Source organism: Desmodus rotundus, chromosome 3, assembly GCF_022682495.2.
Source record: "Desmodus rotundus isolate HL8 chromosome 3, HLdesRot8A.1, whole genome shotgun sequence".
Taxonomy (NCBI): domain Eukaryota; kingdom Metazoa; phylum Chordata; class Mammalia; order Chiroptera; family Phyllostomidae; genus Desmodus; species Desmodus rotundus.
The window spans coordinates 118,101,664-118,120,748 of NC_071389.1; the positions used below are offsets into that span (position 1 = coordinate 118,101,664).

The window sequence follows — 19,085 nt, forward strand, 5'->3', positions numbered from 1 at the left end:
CATGTAATGTTGGTTTGGTGGTGCTTTTCCCTTTCATGGAAAGCTGCCCTTTTTTAAAATTTTTAAAGTATATTTTATTAATTATACTATTACAGTTATCCCATTCTTTTTCTCCCCTTTATCCTCCTCTGCCTGACACTCCCCTTCCTCCAGCATTCCACCCCCCCTTAGTTCATGTCCATCGGTCATACGTACAAGTTCTTTGGTTTCTCCATTTCCTATACTATTCTTAACCTCCCCCTGTCTATTTTGCCCCTGTACATTATACTTCTTATTCCCCGTACCATTTCATCCATTCTCTCCCTGCCCCTTCCAACTGATAAACCTCCATGTGATCTCCATTTCTGTGATTCTCTTCCTGTACTAGTTGTTTGCTTACTTTGTTTTTGTTTTTGCTTATTTTTAGGTTCAGTTGTTGATAGTTGTGAATTCATTGTCATTTTACTGTTCACAGTTTTGATCTTCTTTTTCTTAGATAAGTCCCTTTAAAAGTTCATATAAGAAGTGCTTGGTGATGATGAACTCCTTTAACTTGACCTTACCTGGGAAGCATTTCTATTCTAAACGACAGCTTTGCTGGATAGAGTAATCTTGGATGCAGGTCCTTGCCTTTCATGACTTTGAATAATTCTTTCCAGCCCTTTCTTGCCTGTAAGATTTCTTTTGAGAAATCCAATGACAGTCTTATGGGAACTCCTTTGCAGGTACCTCTCTCCTTTTCTCTTACTGCTTCTAAGATTCTCTCCTTACCTTTATTCTTGGGAAATGTAGTTATGATGTGTCTTGTGTTTCTCCTTCAATCCAACTTCTTTGGGACTCTCTGAACTTCCTGGACTCCTATGTCTAGTTCCTTAGCCAGATTGGAGAAGTTTTCCTTCATTATTTTTTCAAGTAAATTTTCAATTTCTTGATCTTCCTCTTGCCCTTCTGACACCCCTATGATTAGGATGTTGGAACATTTAAAGTTGTCCCAGAGATTCCTAAGCCTCTCCTATTTTTTTGAATTCTTGTTTCTTCATTCTGGTCTGATTGAAAGTTTATTTCTTCCTTCTGTTTCAAATCATTGATTTGAGTCCCAGTTTCCTTCCATTCACTCTTGGTTCCCTGTATATTTTTCTTTATTTCACTTTGCATAGCCTGCACTTCTTCCTCTATTTTGCAACCATACTCAATCATTTCTGTGAGCATCCCGTGTCCCAATGTTTTAAACTCTGCATCTGATGGGTTGGCTATGTCCTCATCACTTAGTTCTTTTTCTGGAATTTTGATCTGTTCTTTCATTTGGGCCATACTTCTCTGCCTCAGTGCACCTGCTACATAGTAAGGGGCAGAGCCTTAGGTATTTGCCTGAGCAGGGGAACCCACTTTGCTGCATTGTGGGTGCTGTATTTCAGGGAGTGGTCAGAGAGGGAACAATGCTGCTTTCCTGGCTCTCAACCTGCTTTCAGTCACTTCCCCAGCTACCCACAAGCATACTGGACCCTTCTGTTGCCAATTCCCAGGAGGGGTAGGTTTACATAAGTTCTAGGACCCCAGAGATTCCTCCAATGGACTCTCCTGAGAGATTGGGAATTTTTCCTTCTGCCACAGATTTTTACAGCCAGCGGTTTTGAGGCTTTAGTTTCCCACGCTGCAACCCTGGGTTGCATGGTCTCTCGCTGCCCAGTTGTTCCTCCTGGCTTATCTGCACACAAATGTGGGATTGCCCAGTCCACCAGCTGCCTTGTTGCATGTCCTCACTGCCCCAGCTTCTGGTCTCTGCCCCTCTTACCAGTCTGAATGAATGTTTCTTCTTTAACTCCTTGGTTGTCGGATTTCCATACAGTTCAATTTTCTGGCAGTTCCAGTTGTTTTTTGTTTTTAAATTGGTTGTTATCCTTCTTTTGGTTGTGCAATAAAGCAAAGTATATCTACCTATATCTTGGCCAGAGGCTCTAATACTTGTATCTCATGGAAAGCTCTTTATGTGTCCTTCAACTCTAGATGATAGCTCTTCTGGGTGGAGTAATCTTGGTTCCAAGTCCTTGCTTTTCATCACTTTGAATATTTCTTACCACTCTCTTCTGACATGCAAAGTTTCTATTGAGAAATCAGCTGACAATCGCATGGGAGCTCTGTCGTAGATAACTAACTGCTTTTCTCTTGGTGCTTTTAGGGTTCTCTCTTTGGCCTTGCCTAGTACGACTCAGTTGGATGGGCATCAGCCCACAAAGCAAAAGGTCAGTGGTTCAACTCCCAGACAGGGAACATGCCTGGGTTGTAAGCCAGTACCAGCTGGGGGGCATGCAAAGACAACCTATTGATGTTTCTCTCAATTGATGTTTCTCTCCCTCTCTTCACCTCTCTCTAAAAGTAAATTTAAAAATTTTTTTAAATACTCTTTTTGTCTTTAACCTTTGGCATTTTAATTATGATGTGTGTTTGAATGGGCCTCTTTGGATTCATCTTGTTTGGGACTCTCTGCACTTCCTAGAGTTGTATATCTATTTCCTACACCAGGTTAAGGAAGTTTTCTGTCATTATTTTTTCAAATATGTTTTAAATTTCTTGCTCTCTTATCCTTTTAGTGCCCCCATGATGAAAATGTTGGTCTCCTTGCAGTTGTCCCAGAAACTCCTTACACCTTCCTCATTTTTGTGGGGGGAGGGGAAATTCTTTTTTCTTTTTGCTGCAGTGATTAGGGGTTTTTTGCTTCCTTATATTCCAAATCACTGTTTTGATTCTCAGCTTCATCTACTCTCCTGTTGACTCCCTATAAATTATTCTTCATTTCAATTAGTGTATCCTTCATATCTGACTGGTTGACTGGTCTTTTTTATGCTGTTAAGGTTCTCACTAAGTCCACTGAGTATCCTTATACCAGTGTTTTGAACTCTGCATCTAGTAGATTGCTTGTCTCCATTTTGTTTCATCCTTTTTCTGAAGTTTTGTTCTGTTCTTTCATTTGAGCCATGTCTTTGTTGCCTCATTTTGGCAGCCTCCCTGTGTTTGTTTCTATGTATTAGGTACATCTGCTATATCTTTCTACCCTTGGTAGAGTGGTCTAATGAGGTAGGTGTCCTGTGACATCCAGTGGCACAGCCTCCTCATTCACCTGAGGTGCACCCTCCTCCCACCCCTGCATGTGCTGTGTACACCCTCCAGTTGTAGTTGAGCCCTGACTGCCATTGGCACGTCAATGGGAATAACCCCCCAGGCCAATCAGCTACAAGGACTGCCCGTGACCACCGACCACCATGGAAGATCAGCTGTGCACAGACCCACTCCACAGAGTAGGACTTACTTCAGTGGGGCTCTGATGTTCACTGATTTCACTCCTTGAGTGCATCACTTGTGGAAATGGTTGGGTGGTGGTGCTTCAAAGTGGTCTAAAGCTGTCCACCAAGTGCTCTGGCTCTGGGGTGACCATATTGTACAGGCTAAGGTCAGCTGCTGCCTGTGTTCTGCCCAGCACTACCTGCCATAAGCTACAAAGCTAACTGCAGATGGTTGGTACTTATGCTGGGCTTGGAGGTGCCCAGGCAAGACCAACCATGAACCAAGGATGCCTGCTGCTAGTGCCAAGCCTGGTGCCACTTAGTGAAAGGTTTGTGGTTTGCCAAGGCCATATACTGCTTATTTGAGAGACTTTAGGAAAGTCAGAAACATGAGCTAAGACAGACCGTTATTATGGAAAACCCACTGGAAACAGCTTAGATGGGCCTGAACATCGGAGTGGGGCCTGAAGGTATCCCCAGGGCAAGGCAAACAGTGGGAGGCAGGTTGATAGAGACTCAGATATAGCACCTGCCTGCCAGCTCTGTCAGGGGAAGGGCTCAGAAAAGGAACAATGGTTTCTGCCAGCACGCTTGTCTGAGAAAAAGCTGCCTCTCCAGCTCTTGCCCTGATGCCATATAGTACAGTTCCTCTCCATATGTCCCTGGTGCCATTCAATCTGCTGCCCCAGCACTGGAACTCAGAGGGAGTAAGTCCAAGTTAGTCTGTGCACAGGTCCTTTAAAAGGAACTACCTGGGACCCCAGAAGCCCTCCCTCTCACTCAACCACGATCCCAGCTGGTTTTTACAGCCACAGGTTACAGGGACGTCTCTTCCTGGCACTGGAACACTGGGCTGGGGAGCCTGGCATGGGGCTGAGACCCTTTGCTCCTCAGGGAGAACCTCTGAAGCCGAGATATCCCTCACAGTTTTTATCTACCACACGTGGGTGTGGGACCAGCCCATTGCATGCCTCCGCCCCTCCTACCCATCTTGATGTGGCTTCTTCTTTACATCCTTAATTGTAGGGCTTCCATTCAGCTAGATTTCAGGCAGTTCTAAATGATGGTTGTTCTGTAGTTTAGATGTAATTTTGATGTGGTTGTGGGAGGATGCAAGTACCACATTTACCTCCTATCAATTCTATCTCTTAACTTTCTTGGAAAATCAATCTAAACTGAGCAATGTGGGCAAGTGATTGTAGGACACTGAGCAGAATAAAGAGCTTCTGCAGAGGTATGTTGGGATGAGAGAACAGGGTAAGTTGTGGGAAATGTAATTAATGAGAACAGCCAGGTCAGTGTGTGTGCAGAGATGCGTGGAGATGAGCCTGAAATGTGTTAAAGGGACCAGGGCATTATGTGCATGAGTCCCAAGGTAAGGCATCTGTACATGTTTCCTATGGGCACTGAGTAGTCACCAGCAGAATTTAGACAGAAGAGTGATGCATTCATCTGATGGACTTTTTATAAAGATTACCTGGAAAAAATACTTTTGAGGGTTTTCCTTATTATAAATTCGATCATTTAAAAAGTTTTCACGGCTCCTTATTTTCTATAGTATAAAGTCCAAAACCCTTTCCAATCTCATCTCTTATAACTAACCCTATCCCCATGCAGAAATACTTTTGCATTTACCTCATTCCTGTCTCTAAAATGCCTTCTCTCCATCGCTCCTCCTTTCCTTAGCTACTCTTCCAGCTTCTGCAAGGCCTCCACAATCTCCACTCCCTGTCTCTGCCCCAATTCTCCCTCACCCTTCTGACACAAAAATTACTTTTTCTTTTGTACTCAAAAACTTCCTCTATGTATCTATTAATGTGTATCACACTGCTTTGTAATTATTTAAGCATCTGTCTCTCCCATTAAAACTCCAAGTTTTTTATCCCTAAGCCCAGCATAGAAATTAGCACAAAGTGAACATTCAACAGTATGATATGATCAATGAATGTCTACACACAAACACACATAGAAATTTTTTTTAGATAAAGCAAAGGAGTGATAAGGAAAGTGTTCCTTTAAGAAATTTAGAGTATATAACAATACCAACATTAGAAGCTAACACTTATAGAGAGCTTATTGTACGCCACATAACTTTATATGTACTAATTCATTTAGTCCTCCCAACAACACAATGAGAAGGGTATTATTGTAGTATTATGACCATTTTAATAAGATTCAGAGAAGTCAAGTAACTTACAAAAAGAGCAACTCAGCTAGTAAATGGGGTGTGGATTTCACCCCAGTCAGTATGGCTCTACAGTTCATTCTTAACCACTAGGTACATTGTCTCTAGCTCAAGCAAAAGACCACCAGGATTAGAAGAGAAAATTTAGTTTTAGCCCTAATAATCTCTTCTTTATTCTTAGAACACTGAAAATAAATCTATACAGAGAAAATTAATCCTACTTTTTAAAATTTGCTTCAGTAAATGAGTTATAATTTAATGAAACTTAAAGGTGTAACTAATCTGGGACACCTCCCCTAGCATCTTAGTTTACCTTAAGGTCCTCTTGCTGTGTGCTCTTGGGGCAACCTGTGCTTTTCCTTTCTAACACTCACCCAAGAATGTGACCATATAGTTATGTAACTCTTCAAACAGTTCCTCTTTCCTTCCCTGGACACTAAGTTCCTCAGAGGTTAAGTCTGTTTTACTCAACAATGTGTCCACAGTATACAATAGGCCCATAATAGATGTCTGGGGAATAGATACATTCAAAATGGCTCCCCTATTCATCACCCTTTTTTCTGCTCACATAGCCGTCATCTGAATATAAAACATAATTACTTATGCCTAAAATATTAAATCACTCCAATCTGATCTCTGCCTATACTCTCCTATAGTTTTAATGCATCACATGCAACATTGGCAAGTTAATCTTCCCAAAACATTCCTTGTAATATTATTAAATTAACTACTCTCATTTCAGCAAATATTATTAACTCCTACTATGTGCCTGAAGGAAATCAGAATATGTCACCCCAAAACATGCCACTTTGGCACAATGACCATTTTTAACCAAAAGCACTTAAGAAATAGGATGTGCAAAAATAACACTCTGACCCTCCTTTTTCTTCCTGAAAGCAGGAGGTAAAACTCCAATGTGAAAGGTGCCCTCCCTATACCAACAAGATAGAAGGCCCCATTATCACCAGAGATGGAGAATTTGGGGCTGAGAAACCTATACTAACAAACATTGTTAAACTCATCCTTATCTTCCTAGTCATTTTCTTCACCATTTACTACCCTTAACCCAAAGCCCTTTGTCTTGCCAACTCTTCAAAAATGTATTGTTTCTTTATCTAAAAGATGTAACACTTTCTGCTCTGCTCATTTCTTTGGGAATTCATTCTTTTGGGAAGGCTCCCATGTACATATAAAAATTTAATAAAATTTGTATGCTTTTCTCCTGTTAATCTGTTTTACGTCAGTTTAATTCTTAGGCCCAGCCAAAACCCAAAGAACATAGAGACGAATTTTTCCTCCCCTTCATGCTAAATATGTTGCACTGCTTAATAAAATCCTATTGATTTCCTAATACTTACAGAGCAAAGTTCAAAATTTCAGTTAGATTTGTCTGCTGAAAGAAACAAGAAGGAAAGTCACCCCAAACTTAGTCTCTAATACCATTCCCCACTAAAAGAAAAAGGGCTCCTCAGAGAGATGGTTAATTTCAGAGCTGGGAAAGGTAGATAAAGAATGAGCCTGGGATAGCTTGTTAATCCAGAAATTAAGGAAGAGCTCAAAGAAAATGATAGGGGTATGTCAAAGGACTCAGGAACCATTTGGAAGGGGCTCCCACTGTTCAAATTTGAGACAATTTGAGCACCAAAATAATTAAGTACAGTGATGAGTATAAACCATGAAAAAATTGAAATTATGAATTCAAACCAATAGGAAAAGAAGGTGGAAGGGAGGGAAGAAGGAAGAGAGGAAAGAAGGAAGGGAGGGAGGGAGGGAAGGATGGAAAGAAGGAGGGAGGGAAGGAAAGGAGATAAAGCTGAGAGGGAAGGGAACTTCTAGAGAAGGGAGGTAGGACTATGATGGAAGGGAGACAGAAGGGAAGGCAGGGGAAGGAGCCAAGGACCAAATGGTAAATGTGGAGGGAATGCTGGAGTGGGAAAATCATTTTCAGTCACTGTGGTGAAGAATAGATCAGATATGAATCAACAATGGAAGTTAAATCTAGGGAGAATTTTGATAAAGAGCAGAATATTTGCATGGTCTTATAAATATCTGCCTATTAGATGCAGAAGAAGAAAAATTATTATCATCCAGTCAAAAAATTGGGCTACACCTTGATCTTTGACAAAGTTATTAAAGTTAACATCACCTAGGAAAGACAAAAAGACAACATGGGCCTCCTGATGTGATAACCTGAGGACACAACATCTTCTAGGAAACATTCTGGCCAAGGATGCATAAGCCCAATCTAATCACAAGAAACCACACAAACAACATGAGGAACACACTGGGGGTGGGGGGAAGGGGTGGGAAGCGAGGGGGCACTCTGTATTCTTTACAAATGTCATAAATTCCAAAGAAATGCTGTGGAAATGCATGACAATGAAGCATAATATCCAATCCTAACTGGACCCTATACCAGAGAGGGAAAATGCTACAAAGGACATTATCAGATCAATTGACAAAACTGAAATTATAAATAATAAATTGAATTGATGCAAATTTATGTAGTTGACAACTATACCATGGTTATGTAAGAAAATACCCCTAATCTTCACTGAAGTATTCAGAGGTGAGGGACTATAACTGATCCTGATATGATTCAGAAAAAAATAAATTACAGAGAGACAGTGACAGAAGGAGGAGAAGGAAGAAGAACGCCAACACCACAGAGGAAGAGAAAGAAGAGGAGGAAAAGGATAAGGGGGAAGGGAAGGGATGGGAATCATAAAGGGAAGAAAATAACTGAGCAAATGATAAAACAAATAGGATAAAATGTTAAATAGTAGGTAAATCTAGATAAAGCATATACAGGTGTTCCTTGTATTATTGGGTTGGCCAAAAAGTTTATTTTTTTCCTCAGGATGGCTCTGGTAATGCTTAGCTGTCTTTAACTTCATTCAAAACAATTCTGTTAGATTGTATTACGAAAGCTGTCATATCAGCATGTATTTTTAAAAATGTATCAAAACTGGTGAATTTTTGTGTAGCCATTTTAATATTAAAGATGGAAGAAAATATGCAGCCAAGTGGGGGCCCCAAATGGGGATTTGTAACGGGGTCCAGAACTCAGGGTATCCAGGAAATATTAGAAAAAATATATATATAGGATGTCCTCACCCCAACAAGTCTGAGCTGGGAGATGGGACGCATGGAACAGGACCATTGAGAGTTGTTTTGAACAGCAACAGTTTTGCAGATAACCTTTAGAATGGTCATTTAACATGTCTATAACCTTTAACTGGTTTCACAAATATGGTAAATAGCTGTGGCCAGGCTTTGAGCCAGGGGGATGGGAGTGCCTTCAACCCATGATGCAACTGGGAGGCAATTTCCCCCTGGTTACAGAGCCTGCGTGAGAGCTTGGAGATGATTGGCTCCATACCATGGGACTTACTATGGCAGCCCAGTAAAGCTGGAAGAATAAGGGAATGCTAGCAGCTGTGGCCAATTGTGGAAGGTGTCAGAAATGGGGCTGCAGAGGAAAATTGGCTCTGGGATTTAAACCCAGGTGTGGCAGCCATGCTGGGGGCTTTTTGGGATTACGCAGCTTTGGCGAAAGTTGGGACTGTGCAGCTTTAGGGTGCTCCCTTTTTGCCACTCGGCTTAGGAAGCAGGTGAGACTTTGCCTGGAAGAAAAGGGGTGAAAGGATTCTTGCTGGTGGGCCATGAGAAGGTGCCACATGGCTCTAGATTAACTGGAGATCGCAGCGGTGACACAGCTGATGGTGCCGGAACCAAGGAGCTGCCTGAACCACAGACTTCTACTTCTTTTCCTGAGATACGGTACCCCGGACTCAGCAAAGGGGAGAAGGAAGGACTATGCGTTTGTGGGTATTCTAAAGGACTTTAGTATTTTTAATGAAGACATTGAGTCATTACTCTAAGTCCATATAACTTTTTAATTAAATAATCCCTTTCCTTTTCACCAATCTCTGGCATTGAGAGGCATCTTTTCCTGGTGGCAGGCAAAGCAAACCTAGTATGGTGTGGGGGGAGCCCAGAGCACAAGGGTGAGTCCATTTGGTAATAGTATATCGGTAATACTAATAGTGTATCATTCGCACCTCCCAGGGTCTGTTCTGTAACAAACATGCAACATTTTCAGCATATATTATGATTTATTATTTCAAGAAAGGTAAAAACACAACTGAAACACACTCAAAAAAAGATTCATGCAATATATGGAGACAGTGCTGGGAGTTACTGAACATGTCAGAAGTGCTTTGTGAAGTTTCATGCTGGACATTTCTCACTGGTGGATGCTCCACAGTCGGGTAGACCAGTAGAAGCTGATAGTGACCAAATCAAGACAATGAGAACCATCAACATTATACCATGCAGGAGACAGCCAACATACTCAAAATATCCAAATCAATAAAGTTATTGGTGAAAATGAAAAATGTGTCTTTTTTTTTTTTAAATATGGACTTTTTGGCCAGCCCAATGTTTTATTCTTGAAACTTTTTGTAAGCTTGAAATTAGTTCTAAATAAAAAGTAAAAAATTATATATGTATTCAGTTAAACCTTCACAATCCAATACAGTAGCTACTAGTTACATAAGGCTGTTGAACAGCTGAAATATGATTAGTCCAAATTGATAGGTGCTGTTAGTGCAAAAAATACACCAGATTTCAAAAACTTAGTACATATAAGGTATCTCACTAATAATTTTTATGTCGATTACATGTGAAAATATTTTAGATATGTTAGGTCAAAGAAAATATATTTTTAAAATTAATTTTACCTCTTTCTAATTTTTAAAAATGTGGCCACTAGAGACTTTAAATTACACATGTGACTCATCTGCATTGGAGAGGGCTGAGCTAGACAAGAATCTCAAAATGGGGTAGCACACTATTTTTGTAAATTTGTCTCTCAATTTCTTTGTATTCTAAGCATACCTCTCTCTCTAAAAATCACTTTGTTTTAAGCTTCCCAAGGGTAAGGATTGGGTCTTGATTGTATCCCTAGTATCTAACACATAGTGTTATAAATATTTGTTTATTGAAAGGCAATATGCAAAGGAAGAAGGCGGGCAGGAAGAAGGTACTCATTCTCACCTCTGAGTCTTTGCTTATACTGTAACTCCTTCCTAGAAGGAAATTTTTCTCTTCCTCTTCCAATCAGACACTCTTCAAAACCCATTTTTGTATGCCCATTTTCTCCAAGGAGACTTCCCACTCACACAGGTTCATTTTTTATCTTTCCTCCTCTGTGCTACTAGAGCCTTCATTGGCTGTATCGTTCACTTTTGCACTTAATCATTTAAGTTCCTTGTGGGAGAAGTTAGATCTCACATTTTTCCCATATCTTCCACAGTGACTAGCACAGTGTTAACCATATCAGTTGATGGGGAGGGGGCAGGAGGAGGGGATTGGAAAGGGTCAGGGGGTGGGGAGAAGGGCCCCAGCAACAAGACACCAAAAAAAGAGAAATAGGTTAGGAGTTGAAAAATTTGACTGTAGTCTGCTTTGACATTTACTGTGTTGCCTTAGATAAATCACTGAATCTCTCTGCTTCTACTTCCTCATCTTTTAAATCAGATAGACCTGTTAACTATAGAAGCCTCCTATTTCTACAATTCTAGAATAATTAAATCCATTTTTCTTTAGCAATATTATTGATATATACCAGTAAAAGTACATTGAATACACTGTTAAATCACAGTAAGTTACTTAAGAAAGAAATTGCAACAAAATTTATAAACTGCCTAAACTACTAAATGCTGATCAAGTTTCTGGCCATCTAGCACTTTAAATTCACATTTCTCTTCACAGGACTATTAGCAAAATAGTCAATACATACACAGAGGAGACACCTCAACTTTTTTTTCAGACTCTTTCAAACCTCAGAGAGATACCCTTTAGAAAGAAAAGGAGGAGGAGCAGGAGGAAGGGAATCAGACACTAAATATTATGTAAAGTACCCTGGGACCTGGCTATGTTCAAAGACTCCGAATTATAATGGATTATAAGCACATTGTCAGTTTCTTCTTTCAAAAATGCTATTTAAAGGACACTATTAAAAGAAAATACAACAGTTGTAATGAAAAGTCATCTAAAAACATAATATTAAAGGAATACAATATAATTTCAAAGCATGGAGACCATTTCAAACAAACCCCTAAATCAGCAACTTTAGTTTTAATCTTATATGTTAATACTTCCGCTGAAAAGATTATCAGGGTAGGATAAAATAAAATGGTTACTAGTTACATAATTTAAAGATTCCTGTTACACTTGTTAATAAATATTACCTGTGGAATTAAATATATAGTCTAGGTTCTAAACTATTAAAGAAAATCACAAGATTTCTTTAAGGCTTTTATCGAAATGCCCCTAATAAATGCCGAGCATTAACACTGACCCATCTACAAGATAAAAGATGAACTCTGGAAGGCATTACAGGACTCTGTTGGTCTGGTCTGTAGCTACCTCTGCAGCCTCCTCGCCCACCAATCCCTGGACATCATTTCACTTCCTAAAAATTGTTGATGTTCCCCCTAATATTACCCACTCTTTTATGACTCCGTATCTTGGCATTTGCTGTTCCCTCTGCTAGACATGCCATTCCCTCTTTTGAGCTTCAGATATGCCCTCCCTCCTGAAGTTTTTCATGACTATGCCAACACTCTCCTACAAAGTGGTTCCCGGGGCACTCTTCGCTCTTCTATTACATAGTACTGTAATCACTTTTAAATGTCCACTTCCACAAACAAGTTGTGAGTTCTAAGTGGAGGGCCCATATCTTAATTTATCTGTTTCCCAGCCCCTATATAACTGGCATTTACTGACATTCAGAAGTACACTAAAAAAAAAAAAGTTTAGTAGTTAACTGTGAGAAACAATTCAACTTGCATATAAAAGAGTATATATATTTAACATGGTGGTTCTCAACCAGGGGCAACTTAGCCCCTAGAGGACATTTGGTGAAGTCTTGGTTGTCACATAAGGGGAAGGGGATTTGGGGGAGCAGGTGCTATTGGCATCTAACAGGCAGAAGACAGGGATGCTGCTGAACATCTTACAGTGCAAAGAACAGCCCCCCAAAACAAAGAGTGATCCAGTCACAAATATCAATAATGCCATGGTCAAGGAACTCAACTGTCAATTAACTTATTCATATGCAGTGATTCACATGTTAGCAAGAACCAGAATAAATTCAAATTTTGTAGTTTCAACTGAAACTCATAACAGTTGATGTGTATGCACCAACACTAAAAATTATCTTTATGCAACTGTAAAGCTTAACAACATTAAGAGTACTGGAAGGCATCCCATATTTCTGAAAATTGAACTTTAAAAGAAACCACAGGCAAACTAATTTTCGGTCATGGAACTATGACAAAAAATCTGAGGCATGAGGTAATCCATCCCTCCAGGTCCAATGAAAGAAAAATCTCTAAGTACTACGAGTATATCATGCACAGATGTCTTTACTGTTGAACGCAGGAACCGACAGCAAGAGCAAGGGGCACGCCCTGGCCACTGCCAAAGTCACCAGCTTATTAAGATTTTAAAACACCTCTGACAAAACCACTTCCAAAAATCCACCAAATGCCAATAAAGGGTGGCATATACAGGAGTTAACTATTTCTACACCTGACACATGATCAAGTTTCTCGTGACTTGAACACTTCACAAAAGCTATGCAAAAGCAAGAACACTTCCTGTACATGTAGTGGTTGACTCAACTGTCTTAGGCACATTGGCTGAATACCACAAATTCACTGATTTCTTCTGTTTTTGAATTAGTTATCCTACTCAATAACCAACTAATGGGTTTGGCACCAACTACCCAATCATTTACATTTTGTTGCACCCTATTAGTCTCAAAAATAAAAAAAGAAGCCGTCCAAAACAAAAATTTAGTACAGTAACTCACAGAAAAATAGATTTTATGTATTATAGGAACTGATTCTTACACAATGCACCTACAGCTTTCCAACGCTTAATCTTTCTATCTTAAGGGGGTTTTCCAGATTCAAATTCAGATCGCACTGGCAGAACGTGGAAGAGTAGATGTACACCATTGGATGAAGCTTACTGCGGATTTATTCTTGGACAGCTCGAAAAAGGTACTGACTGGGAGGAGAAAACGCATTTTTAATTGGAAAAAAAAGTTTCCAACAGTGAGTAATATCTTCTTTCTCAGCTGACTTTGCCAGTAAGTGTCGGCACCACCACTGGGCCCGCGCTAGGCCAGCACTGTCCAGATGCGACGCGGAAGCCCTGTGTAGCAGGTGCGCGAGGTGTAAGAGGGGGACCGCGGGCGCAGAGAGCAGGGTTAAAGCCTAGCAAGCCTCCCTCGGTCTCCCACCGGCGATCTCCGGCCCGCAGACAGCCGGCGGTCCCACGGGCGCAGACTCCCCAGTTACACTGCCATTCTAGGATCAGGGAGGAACGTGCTGGTACCACACCCTCCTGCCCCGCCGCCCTCTCTCGCACTGACAGCCCCGCGCCGGAGCTGGGCGGCTGACCTGCGCGCGTGGGACCAAAGGCTGGGCTCCAGGCCCCGGGCTCCGGCCTGTCTCCCCGCCGCCGCCCCAGCCGCTCTCCCCACCCCCACAGCCCGACCCCGGGGCGGACAACCGCGGCCTAATCGCCTCCCAGGCAGTGGGGCCTAGAGAAGGAAGGAGCCCGCGGAGAAGACGGGACGCCCAAGCCGCAGCCCCGGGCTTGGGCTCTCCCGCTCACGTGCTGCCAGAAAGGCGGTTTCACTCTCTTACCCTCTGCAAAATCCTCCTAAACATGGTTTAAACACCACCCGATGCCGCCGCGGTGACTCTCCGGACCCTGCGCCGGGCCACTGACTACTCAAAGGTGCGCAGGAGGAAGGGACTGAGCCAGGAGGGGACCGAAGGAGGAGGTCCGGGCGAGACTGTAGCGGTGACCGCCGGAGCGGCCCGGACTTCCCCACCGGCGGTGAGAGGGAGCGCGCCAGCCAGCGAGGAGGTAGCTGGCGAGCGTCTGCCCGCCCGCCGGGCCGCCCCTGTAACTGACAGCTGGGCGGGCCCGCCCGGCGCCGCCCCGCCCCTCCAGCCCGTCCAGCCGCGGGGGCGGGGCTGGAAAGGGCCAGGCCCTGCCCCGCACCAATCAGAAGCAGCGTGACGTGAGCCACGGCGTGATGGGCGAGCGGCTGGATGCTGGCTCCGGCCCTCCTTCCGGTGGTCCGGGAAAACTGGTGGCCACTGAGCACACGCTCGCTCTCTGTCAGAGGCGGCTCTTGCCCGCCAGGGAGGTGGATAGGAAACCCTGAGGCCCGGCTTTGGGGTGTCCCTGCCCGCGACCCAAAGAGGGAGCTCGGGGATAGGTACCTTGCTACATCTCCTCAGGCCGCTCTCTCTGTAAAATTGTTTGTCAGTGTGACCCTGGCCTGGGCTGAGACTGGACCGGATCCTTATTTCTGCTGGAAGCGCTTAGCCCCTTGGTGGAAGCAAAGGAGAGAAAGGCAGATATGATTAGCCAGCCTGTTGGGCTTCAGCGCCCTCTCCGACCCCTGATTTCTTATCCCTGATCTCTTCCTGCTTCCAATTTCAGCCAAACATAAAGTAAAAAATTAGAAGAAAGGGTAGGAAGACACTGGAATTGTAATTAGGAAAGAGAAGTTTGGGGTTGTCTTTTTTGGATTATAGCAACATTATTTAATGGACTGATGTCGCTAACATGTTGTACTTTACCTTTCTAAAGCCCATGTTCGGCCCATTCTAAGCAATTGTAAATCCTATTCTGATAATAGATATATGAAGTATATCAGCATTAATGTGTCTGTTTTTTAGATTAAGAAAAAGTGAGGTCATGGATAAACAGCCTGCCAAAACAAGGACGTGGACTTAGAACCGAAACGATGTCGTTACTTAAACTCAAAAATCAAAGCTTCAGAGTCCTACCATTCTGCTAGTATTCACAGTCTAAGAGATTTGACTTTTATCCTGGGAAGAAGAGAAAAGCCTTTAATATTGTTTATCTAGGGAACTGGAGAGAATAATGCAACTAACGTTGGGTGACACGGGTGGGACTGAAATCTATGGAGCAATGAATGGAGTGTTTATTGGAAAGGACATACTGACCTTTTGAAAAGATGCAGCAAATATTATTCTCAAATGAGTTAATGTAATAGTGTTTTATAAGGTATAAAATATTATATGATGTAGTGTATTGTTTCTATTCCAAACATGTTCTATCTTTACTGTGGGTGCCTATAGTAGTGCAAAACAACTACTAGTTGTCATGCCTACAACTAATACATTATTAATCAGTATTGATAATAGGGCACTTAAATACTTCCAGTTCACACTTTCCATCTTTCCAGACACAGGTGCGTTGTTTTCGGGCAATACGGGAAATATTTTCATTGACTAGCAGGGGTGTCCAACCCACAGCCTGTGGGCCGCACGCGGCCCAGGATGGCTATGAATGTGGCATAACACAAAATCATAAATTTACTTAAAACCTTTCTTTTTTTTTTTTTGCTCATCAGTTTTTATAGTCTTTCTGTATTTAATGTGTGGCCCAAGACATCTCTTCTTCCAGTGTGGCCCAGAGCCAACAAAATGTTGGACACCCTGGACTAGGGTGATGCAACTGTGTGACATAATAAATATATATTTGGTCTCTGCCCCAAGATCCAGACACAGAGCTTCTAAACCCTTGTATTGGGTTGGCCAAAAAGTCCATACGGGGGGTTTTTTGTGTGTAAAATAAAAGACATATTTTTTCATTTTCACCAATAACTTTATCAATTTAGATATTTGAGTATGTCAGCTGTCTCCCATGTGGTAGGACATTGATTGTTCTCAATTAATGTCTTGATTTGGTCACTGTCCACTTCAACTGGTCTGCCCAACTGTGGAGCATCGTCCAGCAAGAAATCTCCAGCACGAAACTTCCCAAACCACTTTTGACACGTTCAATCAGACCCAGCACTGTCTCCATACATTGCACAAGTCTTTTTTTGAGTTTCAGTTGTGTTTTTACATTTCTTGAAATAATAAATCATAATATATGCCCCAAATGTGTCTTTTCTTCCATCTTCAATATTCAAATGGCTACACAAGAACAATTTTGATAAGGTTTTTTTAAATGCACACTGATATGACAGCTGTCACAAGGTAACAAAATGTTTCGAATGAAGTTAAAAACAACTAAGCACTACTAGAGCCATCTTACAGAAAAAGAAACAAACTTTTTAGCAAACCCAATAATTTCCTGAGTGTAGGGTGCTAGGAGTGTCTTTTGTTTTAATGTTTGATCTTTGACTTTGGTTTCGGACTTGAGCTTCTAAGACCGTTGGAATCCCCAGAGTGATAAGAGTGTCTTTTTATGCTAATGAGATGACTGGTGGTTGCTCCTCCCCAGATAGCTTTAGGATGGGGGCTGTCTCCAGAAAGACCAAGGCATGATTCGAAGGTTGTAATTTTCAGACCCACACCACTCCACTTACACAAGGGAAGAGGGGCTGGAAGAGTTCATCACCAATGACCAATCAATCATGTGTATGTAATGAAACCTTCGTTAAAAAAAAAAAAACCCTCAACAGTGAGTTTTGGAGAGCTTCTGGGTTGGTGAACACATCAGGGTGCTGGAAGAATGACGTACATGGAGGGAACAGGGAAGTGCCACACCCCTTCCTTCACACCTGGCCCTGTGCATCTCTTCCATTTAGCTGTCCCCAAGTTGTATCCTTTATAATAAACTGATTATAGTAAGTGAAGTGTTTCCCTGAGTTCTGTGAGCTGTTACAACAAACAACTGAGGATGGTGTTGTGGGAACCCCCAAATTGTAGCCAGTTGGTATAAGAAAAGGTGACAACCTGGGACTGTCAACTGGTGTCTGAAGTGGGAGGTGTTCTTGTGGGACTAAGCCCTTACTTAACCTGTGGGGTCTATGCTAACTCTGGGTAGTTAGTACCAGAATCGAACTGAATTGCAGGGCACCCAGTTGGTGTCCAGAAAATTGGAGAATTGCTTGGAGTGGAATAAAACCCCATACATTTGGTGTCAGAAGTGTTATAAGTAGAGAAAGGAAACACTTTTCCATGTAAAGTGATATTTGCTTCTCTTTTTTGTTTTTCAAAACATTAATTTTGTTTAGCCCCAGCTGGTGTTGGTTAGTGGTTGGCACGTCGTCCCGCAGGGGAAAGGTAGCTGGTTCATCCCAGTCCAGGCAGGGGTGCGTGTGGCCCCTGGTCTGGAGGCCTACAATCCCTGGCCTCAGGTCCCCGCACGGATTCCTGGTCTGGGTGCCTATGGTGGCAACCAGTCAATGCTTCTCTCTCATTGCTGTTTCCCCCTTCCTCTCTCCCTTCCTCTCTCTCTCTCTCTCTCTCAAAAGCAAATGAAAATGTCCTTAGGTGAATATTTTAAAAAATAATAAAATAAATTTAAAAGATTAATTTTGTTTAAAGCTGCTTATAATGTCACATGCTCAGGCCATTTTTATTGGAATTCTGCTGCTTAGCAGATGGGTTGTTCAAAAATCTGTGTGCTCCCCTGCAGCTTATGATAACTTTATCACTAGAATAATACACTAAAGAACTTGATTACTGCAAAGGAAAGTATAAGCAATGAGTGAGACATAATCATATAAAAATACCCTTCACTAACCTAGCAGCTTCCCACACATAACAATTCTGCCTACGCTATCTGACTAATGTCTATTCATTCAGCAATCTTAATATTCCATCGGTTCTTTGACTCCACCAAGACCTACAGTCCATTGGCCTCTCTTACTTTCTTACTATCAGCCATTTCCCTAGAGTCCTCATTTCCCTCAAAACCCAGCTGTCCATGATCCAACTTTATACTCCCCCAACCCTTGCAAATATATTTAACTTCTTCACCTCTCTCATCCACATTTTCATCTAGCAGAAGCCAAAACCAACTATCCACCTACTCGGTGCTGCACAGGAGAGGCTGAATATCACTAGAGATATATAATACACAACTGGAGCTATTGGGCTCATTTTACATTATAGCCACAGACCTCAGAGAGAAACTCAAAGCAGTCTAGCGGCAGTCCTGTTACACTCTCCTCCTGTCTTCTTTCTCTAGGTTGCCAAAACGGCGTTCGCACCTGCAGTTGTTTTACTCTTCTTACCTTGCATTTTCTTAACCCACTCCAGTCAAGCCTCCTTTTCATCTACTCCAGTGAGACTGTTTATGTTAAGACTGCAAATGATCTACGTGTTGCCTAATCCAGGGACAACTTTATTGTTGGACTTTGACTCTCGTTTACTTTCAAAACATTTGACTACTCGCTCCTTGAATTATTTTATTTTCTTGGCTTCCTTGACAATTTACTTACTAGTTTTTCTATTCAGTGACCATTCGTTCCTTCTCAGGCTCATTTAATAATTTCTCTGCTTTCTTTTTTTCCTCAAATGTATTTATTGGGGTGACATTGGTTGATAGTTATACAGGTTTCAAGTGTGCAGTTCTATAATACATCATCTGTATATTGTTTTACCACCCAAAGTCAAATCTCCCATCACTGTATATTTGCCCTGCTTTATTCTTTACTACCCCCCAAGCCTCCTTTTCCTCTGGTAAACACCACACTGTTGTCAGTGTATGTGAGTTTTTGTTTATTTTTCTTGTTGGTTCATTTGTTGCTTTCAGTTTTATATCTCACATATGAGCAA

At 41.9% G+C, this 19,085-nt stretch overlaps 1 protein-coding gene across 3 annotated transcripts in view; it reads right to left on the reverse strand.

Moving 5' to 3' along the window:
* The window catches only part of EEA1 (early endosome antigen 1), a 133,972-nt gene extending 119,544 nt beyond the window's left edge, over positions 1-14,428 (reverse strand). For all 3 annotated transcript variants that reach the window (XM_024570767.3, XM_053920957.1, XM_024570706.3), the window contains exon 1: positions 14,172-14,428. In XM_024570767.3, coding sequence (XP_024426535.2) covers positions 14,172-14,195 — 24 coding nt within the window. In that variant the 5' untranslated portion in view covers positions 14,196-14,428. The remainder of the gene's footprint in view (positions 1-14,171) is intronic.
* Between the last annotated feature and the right edge of the window lie 4,657 nt (positions 14,429-19,085).